The sequence below is a fragment of the Cebus imitator genome, unplaced genomic scaffold, assembly GCF_001604975.1.
Source record: "Cebus imitator isolate Cc_AM_T3 unplaced genomic scaffold, Cebus_imitator-1.0 Scaffold92, whole genome shotgun sequence".
NCBI classification, from domain to species: Eukaryota; Metazoa; Chordata; class Mammalia; order Primates; family Cebidae; genus Cebus; species Cebus imitator.
In genome coordinates, this window is record NW_016107407.1 from 1465307 (window position 1) to 1480153 (window position 14847).

The 14847-nt window shown below is 42.5% G+C and overlaps 1 protein-coding gene across 1 annotated transcript in view; it reads right to left on the reverse strand.

The window, feature by feature from the left end:
• Positions 1-14847, reverse strand: part of CCNY (cyclin Y) — a 206861-nt gene that overhangs the window by 44605 nt on the left and 147409 nt on the right. The window contains exon 4 of the mRNA XM_037740976.1: positions 426-526. Coding sequence (XP_037596904.1) covers positions 426-526 — 101 coding nt within the window. The remainder of the gene's footprint in view (positions 1-425; positions 527-14847) is intronic.

Below are 14847 nucleotides of genomic sequence, written 5' to 3' on the forward strand. Positions count from 1 at the left end.
CCTCAGCCAGATTCAATCAATCAAGATCTGGAGCCCCGGGTCTTCAACTAGGAACACAGGAGTCTCGTTTTATTCAGAAGGTAAAAAGTTCGCAGAGTTATGCCAGGATTGCTTCAATAAAAAGTGCAAGCATAGAAAGTATAAACAAAAATCCAAAATGCATTTTAAGTAATCTACATTTAAAATACTTTAAAATTCTGGTCTTTTAATGTAAATAGTAATATGTAAAAATAATTGGAATATCCCATATTTAACTACCAAAATCACTTTTAAAAAAGATTTCCTGAATTATCAGTGCTACCCCACCCTTACTCATCCAATCTTACTACTTCCAGACCCCACAACCAACCAGCTTAGCCGTCAGGTTAAAGAACAGAAAAAGTATTGAATTAAGTAAAAATAAATAAATAAATCCAAATACCCACCATTTAATTGTATACTTGAGGTTTGGTTGACTGACTGTGCTATCATCTAGGAAAATGGTAGAGCAGGAGCTGTATTTCCTTGCTATTTGTCCTGGAGGATGCTAGAAGACAACAGCAACAAGATTACGACAATTACACAGGGTTCAGAATTCTTCCAGGAAACATCACCCCCTTAACTTGAGATAAGACCACAGAGGAAAAACGTCTTAGCAAGAAATGTCAACATTACCACCAAGAACAATACAAAAACTTTATTCATAAAATGAACTTCCTCGCTCTTCCATATACAAAAGTCACCATGACACACCTAGTCCCTAACTTTCTGCAACAGAATTACAGCAAACTCTTGCAATCAAGCATCAAAAAGTATGTTTCAGAGTCCACAAAAATCACCTGCCCCACGGCTTGCATGAAACATGGGATCTACTGGCTCACTACACTAACAAAAGCCTGAAATTTAGGTGGTGGCCTGGTTTTATGCGCTAAGATCAAGGTAAGTGTCCACTGTACCCATTTTCCTTACTCTTGAAATACAATTGATTTAGGGGCCATAGAAAATGCACCCAATGTTAATTTAGAATCTCCTGGTTCATCTGCTTGAATTTCAGCAGGTAAAGTTATTAAAAAAACAACTTATTCCCTTGTTAAGGACAAAATAACTTTTAAAGGGGAAGATTATCTGACACTCTTGAAAATACAACCAATGAATGACCTTTAAGTAGTTGCTGGTGTGGTCTTATGACTGGTTCTTTCATAACTGTATCAGTTTTGAGCTCTTTGGAGAACATTAGAATAGAATTACTTCTAGAAGGTACTGGCAAAGTAAACAATTTATATTATACACTGATGACAGCTAGTTGAACACTAAATGGACTTCTGGAAACAGTAGGACAATATGATTAGTACACATCAATCTGGATAGCTCCTGATCAAAAGCAAACTAGAAAAAAAAATTAAATTATGCAAACAAGTTTCCACTTACCTGATGCTATGCTGAAAATATCTAAGTGTCATTTTTCAGCAACAAAAAAGGAAACCAATCCCTTGGGAATCACAAAATCATCTGCTTGACCTGCCTGTCTGCAACACACCCTGGGTATACACAGGTCAGGAATTTAGTAAAGGAAGCCTCAAGGTTAGAGACCAAATGCCCTGTTCAATATCTGAAAATGTATTTCCCATTTAATAAGGTTTCCTCAGTAACAAGGTAAGGAAAATGTGAAGCAGCCTGAGAAATATGTAAACAATGTTATAAACAGAATCTCTTCTCAAACCTAGATAAGAAATGACACTAGTTACTTCTTTGGGGATCCAATTTCTATAATCACAGCTAGGGGACACTGTACTGCTGAAGCATCCTGACCTCGGAGCCCTGATCTCACATCAACAGCAGCACAAGGGGTCAGAAGGAAAGAACCACAACCAGGAAATCCAGGAGGTAAGGCCTTTCCCCAGAGTTCTCTCCTTAGGCTCACACTCTTAAGTGCCTGTGTGGGGACAGGACATAGAAAATGCTTGTGAAATTTAAGTCTCAAGTCAAATGTCAGTTTTCACATGGCATTTAACATCTATCAAATGAATCAAAACGTTCCATTAAGACAATCCAGGCACTAAAAATAATTCTCTTCCCCTTTGTAAGCTCTTGTAGCAACCACATGTGCGTCATAAAAGACATACTGAAGCCTCAGACCCTGATAAAAGCTATTACTATAGGCTGTAAACCAATAATGCTTAGGAAATTTTCCCTACAGATGTAAAATCTACAAACAAAAATCTAAGTTGAAAATAGATCTTATATTTAACATTAAAAGCCAGGAATTAATCAAATTTTTTCCAGTGTTAATTTTTAGAGCTATGGGATAACTTTAGAAATCCCAACAGTGAAGGAAAAAGACAGTAATATTTCATTTTTGTTTCTTGTGGAGTTTCAGCTGTTTCCTCTGATGCAAACTCCTTCCAGATTAAAATGTCATGGGACTTGGAAAGAATAAATGGTTTCCCTGAGAAAATGTAAGCCATGAAGTCAGAAAAAGAAGACTTGATGCACATGGGTGAGGATATAGACAATGTCCCCTCATAATCTAGGAAGTGACCTTTGTGAACTTATGTGCCCGACACCCCTGTGTGTGCACCATCCCTAAGGCTCAGAGGGTTAACTCCAAGCCAGCTACACAAAGGGACCCTGCCCTGGCCTGAGAACTGCCCCAGCTGCAGGTCTGAGCACCTCAGAACTAAGGGCTGATCTGCCAAAGCTCTCAATCCCAGGGGAATGTCAATTCAGCTTTCAAACTATTTAACAACTTTGAAACTGAATAAAAATCCCAAGTATTAAGTGATGAAGATTTTGGTTTCAGAGTATCTCAACACTCCACATACCATTTAGGCCCTAAATCATCTGTTGACTATAAGGACTACAAGACTCATAGAGTGTGAACTTCTCTTGATCTGAACCCCACATCTAAAAAGCTGAAATAACTGTAATCCTTCCACCAGAAACGCTCTTGACCCTAGAACTGTCTCTGTTTTTTGTTGTGAACTGGTCCTCTCAGGGTGAGGCAGAGGAAAGACGCAACACCTGCTGTGTGGCGCCATCCAGCAACTGACTGATGCCGGGCCCCTGGAAGCAGCAGGGGAGCATCCCTCACAGAACAGAGCATGCTAATTCGACGGTTTTAATAAGCACGTGTGTGTCAGATACTTCTCAGTGTTACTCAAAATGTCTCGTTAATGTATTGCTCTATGAGTCTGAAAAATTGGTATGCTTGTACGTGGGCGTGCCTGAGCACACACAGACCCTCCCACTTAGGTTCCCGTCTTTGCCAGGAAATGACACGGCAAAGTGATGCGATGGAGAAACAGCAGGGCACGACTGGTAGTTAACCTGACTTGGACATAACTAGCTGCATGGCCTGGGCAAGTTACCTGGTCTCCCTCTCTGCCCCTCAGTTTCCTCAGCTGTAAACCAGAGATGAAAATGACAGCCCTTCCCTCATGGGGCCATCACAGGAGTGCCTGAGTTAGTATTTGTAAAGCACATTCAGCAGGGCGAGCATGTGGGAAGCACCTGTAATAATCGTTCAGTAGAAACTGCATTAAACAGGTCAACAAAGCAATAGGGGTGTTTTTTATGCCTAATGCCTACAACATTTTGGAAAAACATAAAAGGAAATGTCTAACGCAATGTTTTACCTGCAAAGGATGGGCATCACCCTCTAGACAACTCAGAAAGATTGTCCCAAAAATAACAAGTGTGTCGGTGAGAGGACAGATACTACAGAGTCAACCACGAACTGATTAGAAGGGGAGCCTGATGAGTGAGAAGCCCGATTACAAATTATTCTAAAGAAATAAAATTTGTATCTTTGAAATAACATGAACCTTACAGATTACATTATGAATATGTAGAACAACAGAATTTTAGAGCTAGACTGAGGCAAGGTCATTTAGTCCACCTATTCACAAAATGTTTATAGTGCAAAATATGACTCACATCAAGGTCCACTAATATACAAAAACTGTTGAATGATATATTTAAGAAGACTTTACTGAAGAATTATCATGTGTCCCAAATAATGAGATTATCCACTTAGAAATTCCAACACTGATGTCTGTCAGATACAAAGATACATGGTATGCACACGTACACGCACAAACACATGATCGAAGCACAGGATGAAGACGAGTAAGAGGAAGGCTAAGACGTTCACTGGACCTTCCACAACGACCCCCAATTTTTCTCCCAACTATTTCAACTTTTCCTACCCATGACACCTCCTCAAATCTTCCACCCATCACCATGCTGAGCTCCCCACAGGGAGTTCGAATCACAGAACCCAGAAGTCACCGGGCAGCACCCCCTCACGTGAGCTTCTTGCTGCTTCTTCTAGGCAAATCTGTCTTAACTTCCCCCTACCTGGAGTAGAAGCCCTAACTCTCTCAAGGCCAGAACTAATTAGTCCCTCTGCTTCTTCAAAATATCTTTCTGAATTGGCTCGCCCTCCACACTTTCTCGCAATTCACAAAAACCTCTAAGTTTGCTATGCAGATGGGTCCTCTGCAGTCCTCCAACTAATATGATATTTGAACGGAAGCTTTTTCTTTCTGGGATTTCCTCCTAGCTTTCCCCCATCTTTCTGGCTACTCGGTCTCAGTCGCTTTGTGAACTCTGCTTCTCCCAATTTCACTGGATGTGACGGTCTTTTCTTTTTCGTCTAAACACTTTCCCAGGGGACCCTTACCCACTTTCACTAATTCAACTTCCTTCGCTCTCTGATGAGTCCCAAATCCCTCCTCTCTCGCCCCAACTTCTCCTGAGCTCACTACTGCCTGGTCGACCCCGCCATCTCCATGTTTTTCATAGGCACCTCAAATGCCAAACTAATTTGTTCCTCTAATCTGTAATGACTTAAAACTAGAAATCCATAAAATATTCTTGAATCTTATTTTCCTTTCTGTTGATCTCCTTGCATCAAGTGCTATCGATCCTACATTTCAACATCCTCCTCTTCCCTGCACGCCTCTAGCCAGTATCTGGCATATGAACACAACGTGGACTTTCACCTGTGTCACTGCAATAACCACCTTGCCTCCAATCTCGCTCCTCTTCAAACCATTCTTCTTCAAGTGCCACTGTCACCTTAATGCAAAGCAAATCAGATCATGTCACCTCCCTGCCTAAATGGTTCCAAGGTTCTCCACTGGGGAGAGGCACATGAATCAACTCTCCATCTCTCCAGGTTCACTGTTCACTTCCTCCTTCCCTGCACACCACACTCAGACATAATTCAAAGATGAAATGAACAACGGCCACTTTTATTTAACGGCCATCAAGCATGAGCCCACAGTGTTCTCGGTTACTTTACATGTATTCATTTAGAGCTCACAAGCACTTAGAGCCCTGCAATGCAGGTAGAATTCCCATTTTACAGATAAGGAGATCAGAGAAACAAAGCAGCATCTCCAACACCAAATGTAAGACACCAGAGCTTAAAGCCATGTTTGTCTGACTCCCAAGTCCGTGTCTTCCTCCCTGGGGTTCTGCAGCTCTTCCCTTGAGCTGTTCTCTCCTAACCCTTCTTGTACAATACCCTAAAGGCCTTTTCCCTCCTTGACTCCACTCATCCTTCAGCACTCTGCTGACAGCACTTCCTCTACATGCCGTCCCGCCACCGGACCACCTGGCCTGGGAACCGCTCTGTGTGCTCTATGTCCGTGCTTGCCCTCCACAGCACCACTAACTCTCCATAGTCATTTCCAGCTCACTTGTCTATGCCGTCTCTAGGATCTATACTGCAGGTGTCTTGGAGGTAGAGACTGGATAATTTACTTGAATCAGCAAATGAAGAACAGCTCCATCCTGGGACTAGAGTGCTCACTGCCCCCAACTGTGGGAAGTCATCTGCCTCCATGATGGCACAGGGTCCTCTGTGAGGGAGACACAGCAGTTGTGTTATGGCAGAAAGGGGCGTGCCGGTGTGGTCACGAGTCACGAGCTGGCGGCAGGAGCCTGCGCCGTTAGGCAGTGAAATGCTGACACATGCAGACATATGAAGTGGGGCATGGCAGGAAGAACAACGAGCCAAGTTCTCATGAATGAGACACTCCAGACAGGTGGGGCAGGAGCACCGTGGAGTCAGAAAGCCCAGTGCCCCCTGCAGCTCCACCACTGATGAGCTGTGTAAATGTGGCCAAGTTACCTACAGAGGATAATCACACATCCTGGCTTGCTCAACACAGCTCTAGTTTGTCCCTGTTGTTCTAGAATAACCAATAACAGTACCCTCTTTCATAATCAATTAAAATGTATAAGCCTATCACCTTAGGCTTCACCGCCCCAAGCTTCCATGTCTTCATCTATAAAATTCAGATACAGACCCTGTCCTTCACTGTGGTGCCGTGAGGACTATATGGAATAACACCTGTAAAATGCTTAGCACGTAGATGAGCTCAATAAACATTAAGTCACTTAACACTTGAGTCTCTAGGATTTAACTTCCCATTTTCAATTACTGTCTTATTTCTTCCTAGAAAGGTTAGAATAAAAAACAAAGTAATAAATAATAGAAGGGCCAGGCATGGTAGCTCCTGCCTATAAACCCAGCACTTTGGGAAGCCAAAGCGGGAGAATCAATGGAGCCTAGGAGTTTAAGACCAACCTGAGCCACACAGCAAGATCTCATCTCTACAAAAAATAGAAATAAATTAGCCACATGTGGTGACGTGTGCCTGTGATCCCAGCTATTCAGGAGGCTGAGGCGGGAGGATCTGTTGAGCCCAACAAGTCAAGACAGCAGTGAGCCATGATTGTTACACTCTACCCCGAGTGACAGAGTGAAACCTTGTCTCATAAACAAAATGAGGTAATATTACTAGAGAAAAAGAAGTAGTAAAGGGTTGTGAAAGAAAGTGATATAAATGAAATCTCTAAACATGAAAGCTCCACCATTTTTTTTTAATCTTCGGAACAGTAAACTATGACCTTTGATAGAGGCGGCAGGTTTCTGTATGCAGCCTCCTCAGGCCACAGAGAAAGGACATTTGTACTGGCACTCCTTGACTAGGAATGAATGAAAGGCCTGCTGGAGCGCAGAAGCAGAGGGGAGGCTGGGTCGCGCGATCACACCTGCCACCTGCTGGACTCCCAGCTCACAGTCTCCACAAAACCATAAAGGACACTTACTTTGCAGAAGTGTCTTTGCCTTATTCACACAGCTAATATAGGGTGGAGTGGTAGTCAGAAACTTTGTGCTGAATTCTGAAGCCAATGAAAACCAGAGTACTGATCAGCAACAGCAGGTGTGCTCACAGGTGGATCCTCACGTGTGGAGGCCACGCTGGGAGAGAGGAGATCACTATCATCACTTTTCCAAGACCACCAGGGGCCACAGAGACAGACAAAAATCAAAACTAAGAAAAAATCTTCCTCTCTTACCTCAATGTGTTCACAAACTAATGTTCCACAGAAAGAAAAAGAAGGTTCAGGTTACGCACGGTCACTCATTCCTGTAATCCCAGCACTTTGGGAGGCTGAGGCGGATGGATCACCTGAGGTCAGGAGTTCGAGGCCAGCCTGGCCAACATGGTGAAACCCCATCTCTACTAAAAATACAAAAATTAGCCAGGCGTGGTAGTGCATGCCTGTAGTACCAGCTACTGGGGAGACTGAGGCAAGATAATCGCTTGAACCCGGGAGGAGGAGGTTGCAGTGAGCTGAGATCACACCACTGCACTCCAGCTTGGGTGACAGACTCTGTCTGCACCCCCCTTCCAAGAAACGGTACAGCTTTCCAGAGGATCAATTTTTTTTTTTACAGCAAGACTGAAGCAGAAGGCAAACAGCCACGGAGTTAAGAACAAGGTGAACCAAATCATTCTCTATGAAAGCAGGAAAATAAACCAGCTATGGATCTCAGAACACACACAGGGAAAATGCCACCTTTATGGTAGAATTCTGCTCTGTAGAATGTATTTGGCCATAAAAAGAAATGAAGCTCCAAGATACATGGTACAACATGGATGAACCTTAAGAACATTATGCTAAGTAAAAGCAGCCACTCACAGAAGGCCATGTCTTATATGATTACATTTATGTAAAATACCTAAAACAGACAAATCTATGGGGACAAAAAGTAGACTAGGAGGGAAGGGGAAGGAGTAGGAATGACTGCTAATGGGCATGGGGTTTCTTTTGGGGGTGATGAGTGTGTTCTAAAATTGACTGTGATGATGGTTGCACACCTCTGTGGTTATACTAAAAACCACTGAGCTGTATTTTAAAAAGCTGAATTTTACATGTTAATTGTTTAGCAATAAAGCTTACTTTAAAAAATAAGTTCTTCATCAGAAATTAAAAAGTCAAACACCAGGCCGGGCGCGGTGGCTCTTTGGGAGGCCGAGGCGGGTGGATCACGAGGTCAAGAGATCGAGACCATCCTGGTCAAAATGGTGAAACCCCGTCTCTACTAAAAATACAAAAAATTAGCTGGGCATGGTGGCGCGTGCCTGTAATCCCAGCTAGTTAGGAGGCTGAGGCAGGAGAATTGCCTGAACCCAGGAGGCAGAGGTTGCGGTGAGCCGAGATTGCGCCATTGCACTCCAACCTGGGTAACAAGAGCGAAACTCCGACTCAAAAAAAAAAAAAAAAGTCAAAGACCAAGATCAAGAAAAAAAAAACCCATGGGATAGACTGGAATTGGCAACTTAAAGTAACAGTATGAATTCATGATTTCTGAAATGTCTGTTTCCTAACTACACCTGCTAACTGGGCCTAAAAGCAGTAACACCCAGCAGCAACGAGCACACATGGTGTCCAGATCTTGGTTCTAATACTGTTTGCCACTAAAAGGAATCAGGACTCCCTGGCTATCCAGGACTGAGGCAGAGGAAGTAGATGATCCTGGAATATCTCATTGTGCCAAAGAACAAAGGAGTTCTCAAAACAAAACAAAAGGATAGGGCACATCACGAGAACACAAAACCAGTCTTAAACAACTGCCACCACCCAAATCTAGGACCATGTGAGCATCAAAATATTTAAACACAGTCATGAACTAGCTATCACTGAAAAGGCAGAAATCCAAGAGTCTGTACCAAAGATGGATAGATGGATGGACAGACAGATGGACAGGAACAGAAGGCTCTGCCTTGAAGCGGAACACCTGCTGACAAATGGAGAGGCAGTGTGGTAGAAAGTGTGGCTGGAAATCCACCATTCTGTAAACAAAATAACAAAGATTTGCTCAGGCAAGCCTGATCAACAGAGCTAAATCTGGGGGTGGGGATAAACTGCAGGATATCTACATGGTCTTAAGATGCCTGCTCATAGACTGCTTGTTAGCTGCAAAGGGGAAGTGAGTAAACAGACAGTGGGGAATCCAGACAACACCTTGCCCAGTGATCAAAATCAACACCACAACAAGAGTCAGGCAATGCCTGCCTCCCGATTCGATGCCCTGAAAAGGGCAAGGGAACATTCCACGTGGTACTCTGGCTGTAAATGTTTAACTGAGTCAGGCAAATGCAAAATGAGCAACATTACATTGTTATTATAAAAAACAAACAAACAGAACAAACTGGCCCTGTATTCTTCAACAGTGTCAATGTTCCAAAAGACTGAGAAAGGCTGAGGATCTGCTCCAGATTAAAGGGCATCGAGGGTGCACGGCAACTAAATGCCATGTGTCAGCTTAGGCTGAAACCCGTGCCACAGAAAAACACGCTGCAGCAGACATTACAGAGCCACTTAACAAAGCTGGAATATGGTCAGTTAATTAGAAGAAACATATCAATATTAAATTATTTATTTTGACAATATTGTGGTTACACAGAGAATAACCTTGGTCTTAGGAAATACACAGTGGAGTACCGGGAGAAAAGGCAGAATGGACAATCTACTTCCAAACAATTCAGAAAAAATAAAAGACAGTGATCAAGGATATGCAGAATGTGAGAGAACACTTTAAAACTGGTGAATCTGAGTAAAGGGTAGATGATAGTTTTCTATATTATTATTACAATTATTCTGTAAGTTTGAAATAAAAGTTAAAACATACATAGGTATACACAGATATATACACACATACACACGCGCATGAGCGTGCGCGCGCGCGCGCGCGCACACACACACACACACACACACACACACACACACACAGAGGTATATATAAAGTCAGATAACAGATTATAACACAAAGCTAAGGGAAACAGAATCTGCTTCTTCAAGGGCTTTTCTGACAAGGCCCCTGCTTCAAATAGAATGCTCCCTCGCAGATTCACTTTATTCCATTCTTCTCTCTACTCGAGAAGTCCCTGAGCAAGGTGATGATGTTGAAAACTGAGGCAGCTAGGAGAGCAACGAAGTGACAAATAGAATGGCACAGTGAAGAGGCCCTCAGTCCCTGCCCAGCTAGCAGGACTGGCTGTGCTTCCTCTACCCCCAGGAATGGAAGCAACGGACAAAAGTCAGTGCCTGACTAAAACGAGAACAGCTCCTTCCCCACACGCAGCAGTGTCTGAGCAATGTGAAAACCAGGCAGCTGTGGTCAACAACTTGTGCTGGCTAGTTAAGGGATGAGATCCTAACACTATATACAAAACCTCAGGGCTTCTAACAACAACTTCCATGGAGAACACACCGTGAGTTCCTAAGACAAATCATAACATCAGCTCAGGCCCCTTCACTTGGGTGTCATAACAAGGCAAGGGAGCTTTCAGAGTGACCTTCCACAAAGGCACTAGGGAAGCAATTCCACTTGACAGCTGTCCTGTATTTGAACAGACCAGTACACTTTAAAAGTGCTACTTCCTTTGTGCCTCATAACAAGAGTGCCAGGATGAAAAGGGGGAAGAAGGGGTGAAGCAGAAACAGAGGTAAGAAAAAAAGAACATCCTCCACAAACATAACCAACACATTCAAGGAACTGATGGCTTACACAAACTTCTCAACAGTACCAGTATTTCCATGTGTGCAACATTATCATTTCTAGACATTCTGCAAAAAGAAGAAAAAACAAAGAAGAGAGAAAACAACAAAACATCTACCCCATTTCAACATCCCTGGGTCAAGCAGAACAGGTATGAGAACCAGAGCATCTAAGGTTCCTTCAGCAACATGAAAATCCTGTACTCTCCATTACTGCTGCTACTTTTCTATAAATTTGAAATAACTTCCAAGTAAAATCTGGATTTCTTCAATCTTATTGGATTTTTTAATTTTTTACTGATATTAAAACTGAGTCTTCTTTCGCATCCTCCAAGCATATGGCATTGATGCTAACACAGCAGCTGCTCAATAAACTCTCATACTATTAAGAGCAAATTTTCCAGAGGCATAAGCGAGATTCTGAAAGTTTTAAATTTCAATTCCTAGATGTAGCTCACTGCATTACTTGACTTTTATGACTTACAGATGAAGCCTATAACCAGAATAGACACCATTTTACAAGAAATCCTATTCCTACCTCACTCAAAGCTAAAAGGCAGAAATCAATTTGGAACTGAACTACGTTAAGAGGAGCAAGCTATTCAAGTCAGTATTCCCAAAGGGAGCCGAACAGAATATACTCCTCCCAGAAAATCCTGGTCTTAATGATTATGAAAAAACTATATCCATACTCTAAATAGCAGCAAGACTTTCATTAGTTTCCATACTGAACCTGGAAAACTAAATCAAATTTACCTGTAAACTCCAATGGGCAATAATCATAATACAATATATGAATATGGTGTTATAATTAGGCTGCAAATCATTACCTCCTTTGAGTCAAGCAGGTCTGAAATTATGACTCATCCTAGGAGATAAGAGAACTTCAAGATATTTCCAAGATTGCCAAATTAACAGGTGGCAGAATGAGGGCCTGAACAAAGTTTCTTGTGGCTCTCAGTTCCGCTAACCATGTAACTCTTGCTTCGCTGATAAGCAACTGTCCGTTGTTTCTTTACTTCCTCACAAAATTTCCTGAACTATCACCAGACTCAGTGTTGAGACAAATGCTTTGGATTTTTTGAGGATGACACTACACAGAATCCCGTCTGGCTTTCTCATTTCAAACTGCACCTATGGCAAACAAGACGAAGGAAGCTGGCTATTCAACTCCTGATTCATTCTGTTTTCATATCCTTTTTTAGCTTCTTAGAACAATGCATTCATTTTTGGTATGCTATCACCAGGTGGCAGGAAGATACCATAGAAAAATTAGGCTAAGGTAAAAGGCATGCATTCTCTCTGAGTTTCAGGAGTGATTTTTTTTTTCAGAGTGATTCTTAACTCCAGCCACCTACAATGTCACCCACAATATACAATCAGAGATTTTGACACTTTAATTAAAAGATTCATTAAAATAGTTAACTTTTTTTTTAAAGGCAAAGTCAAAACGTCAGTAAACTTTAAAGTATAAACTTTAAATAAAGCCCTTTCACAGCCTTTTAAAAATACGTGTATCTTCCATATGTATTGAATTTTCCTAGCTGGGCGCAGTGGCTCATGCCTGTAATCCCAGCACTTTGGGAAGCTAAGGTGGGTGGATCACCTGAGGTCAGGAGTTCAAGGCCAGCCTGGCCAACATGGTGAAACCCTATCTCTACTAAAAATACAAAAATTAGCTGGGTGTGGTGGTGCATGCTTGTAATCCCAGCTACTTGGGAGGCTGAGGCAGGAGAATTGCTTGAACCCAGGACAGGGAGGTTTAAGTGAGCCAAGATTGCCCTAATGCACTCCAGCCTGGGCGACAGAGTGAGACTCTGTCTCAAAACAAAACAAAAAACAAATAAACAAAAACAAAAAACTTCCTGTAACTGTTCACTTTAATTACATTGAAAACATAGGTGCTGATTAGGATATTAATCTTTATAATATATTCACCCTGATTGAACTTGCTGTCAAAACACCTAGAGTAGTTTATTTTCAAATGGTTTCAAGCTTTAAAACCCGTAATAATTCCTTGAAACGTCATCTCTTTTCACTTAATCCTCTGAGTCTCTCTTGGCTGTTCTGGGCCAGTTAAAGGCCCCTCTCATTTTCCAGCCTGGGGTTCCATTCTCTACTGCCTCATTCCCTGGAGAATGTCCTGAGTCAAAGTCCACTCTTTTCACTTGCCCATGTGTGTTGTTTGCTGGAAGCCAGAAAAACCTTACTGTTCTCCACCTGCAGGAGGTTATTTCCCCTGCAGTTATCATGGTCCTGGGAGTAGAGGTGAACACCCCCGTTGTCTTGGATGGCTTACCTACACATCTGCATTCATTTCTCTTAAATAGTAGCCTCTTTGTAGGTTATCTTAGCAACATGTACTAAGTGGGTTTTTCAGAAATTTGAAAGAATATTAAAGAAACAACATCCCTCATAATAAAGCAAATAAAAAAATGAAATGGTGTAGTAAGGGCGAAGAGTAACTGTCATTCTTGAGTTCAGAAACAGACTAAATGGTGAATTTTAGTTGAGATCCACATTCAGAAGTGAACCCTAGAGACTGTCCCATACAGATTTAATTATAAATGTTATCTCTAACTTCAGATAAGCAAGCTAAACCACCTGTCACGTGGGAACTGGTGTTATTATCTGAGGCGCACAGAGGGTTCGAGCTAAGTGGGGCACTGAAGCCAGACCACCTGGGACTCGACCCGAGCTCCACCGTCTACCTGGCTAACTTCTCTGTGCCCTGGTCTCCTCATCTGTAAAACAGTACTACTAAATTGCACCTACTAAGTAAGTCCATTAAACCAATTACAGCAGAGCTTGGCAAACACACTTTAAATCACTCGGCAGATGATACTGATTATTATTATTGCTTGTCCTTTCTCCACTGTTCTAACTTACTACTCCCAAGTTTCAAAACCTGAAAAGTGCAGCTGCTTTATTCGCCTAATTGAATCTGAAGGTAATTTCACCAAATGATATTTCAGCTGCCTGGACTGGCACACTCCCACAGTTTTTCCCAGCGTGGCAGGACTGACGGCATTCATTTGTGGCAAGGTCTGTTCACAGTTTGTGGAGGGTCATGCTGCTTGTTACAGGGTCATCTGTTACATAAGAAACTTAGCACCCAGATTTCTTTTGTAAAGGAAACAGTGCATTTGCAGAGATCTCAAAAACTGTGTGATTTCACTGTGTCAGCAGATGCAATTTTACAGAGGTTTGAAGCCCGGGCTGGGTTTCAGAAGATACTGTGAGAATGCATGGCCTCCCATTCTAATCCATGGGCTGGGTGCAACACATGTGTACTCAAGTGTGTGGCAGGTGCCAGGACTGTGCAGGACACTAAATGGCAAGGTTAAGTGTGTGCCCAGAGGGGTAGGGGGGTGTTAAAGGAGGTATGCAGATTAGAGCTGTGGGAGTATACCTCTGTATCATCAGCCGCAATGAGAACAGAGCATCACAGACAACCGAACTCCTAGCCTGCTCTTTCTTCAACGCACCTTCCATGGAGCCGCAGTGAACAGGAAAGATGGCCTGGATGCTGTCCCAGCTCTTCCCTTTCCCTTGCAAGCTCCTTGGCAGACGTGCTAATGAGTGTAATGAGTGGGAAAGCATTCAAGTGCACCCAGCAGGCAAAGAAATGGAAGCAAGGATTTAGAGAATTCATTGCAATCACTCGCATTTTTATATCCAGGTACATGCTGCTTTCAGAAAGGAAAAAAAGTATGGCCATTTTCACATCTTCCTCATGACACAGATTGCAATTTCACAGATGTTTTACATGAATGCTTTGAAATTTAAGAAGCCGAGGAAAAAGGTCACTGACTGCTTTAAGGGTCTGCTAAAAACAATAAGCCCTCTGACCCCTAGAAAACCGTATATGCGCATATATACAGACACTACTACAAAGAAGTCATCTGTGACCCCTAGAAGGCCGTATACGCGCATATATATAAACACTACTACAAAGAAGTCATCAGTGACCCCTAGAAGGCCGTATACGCGCATATATAT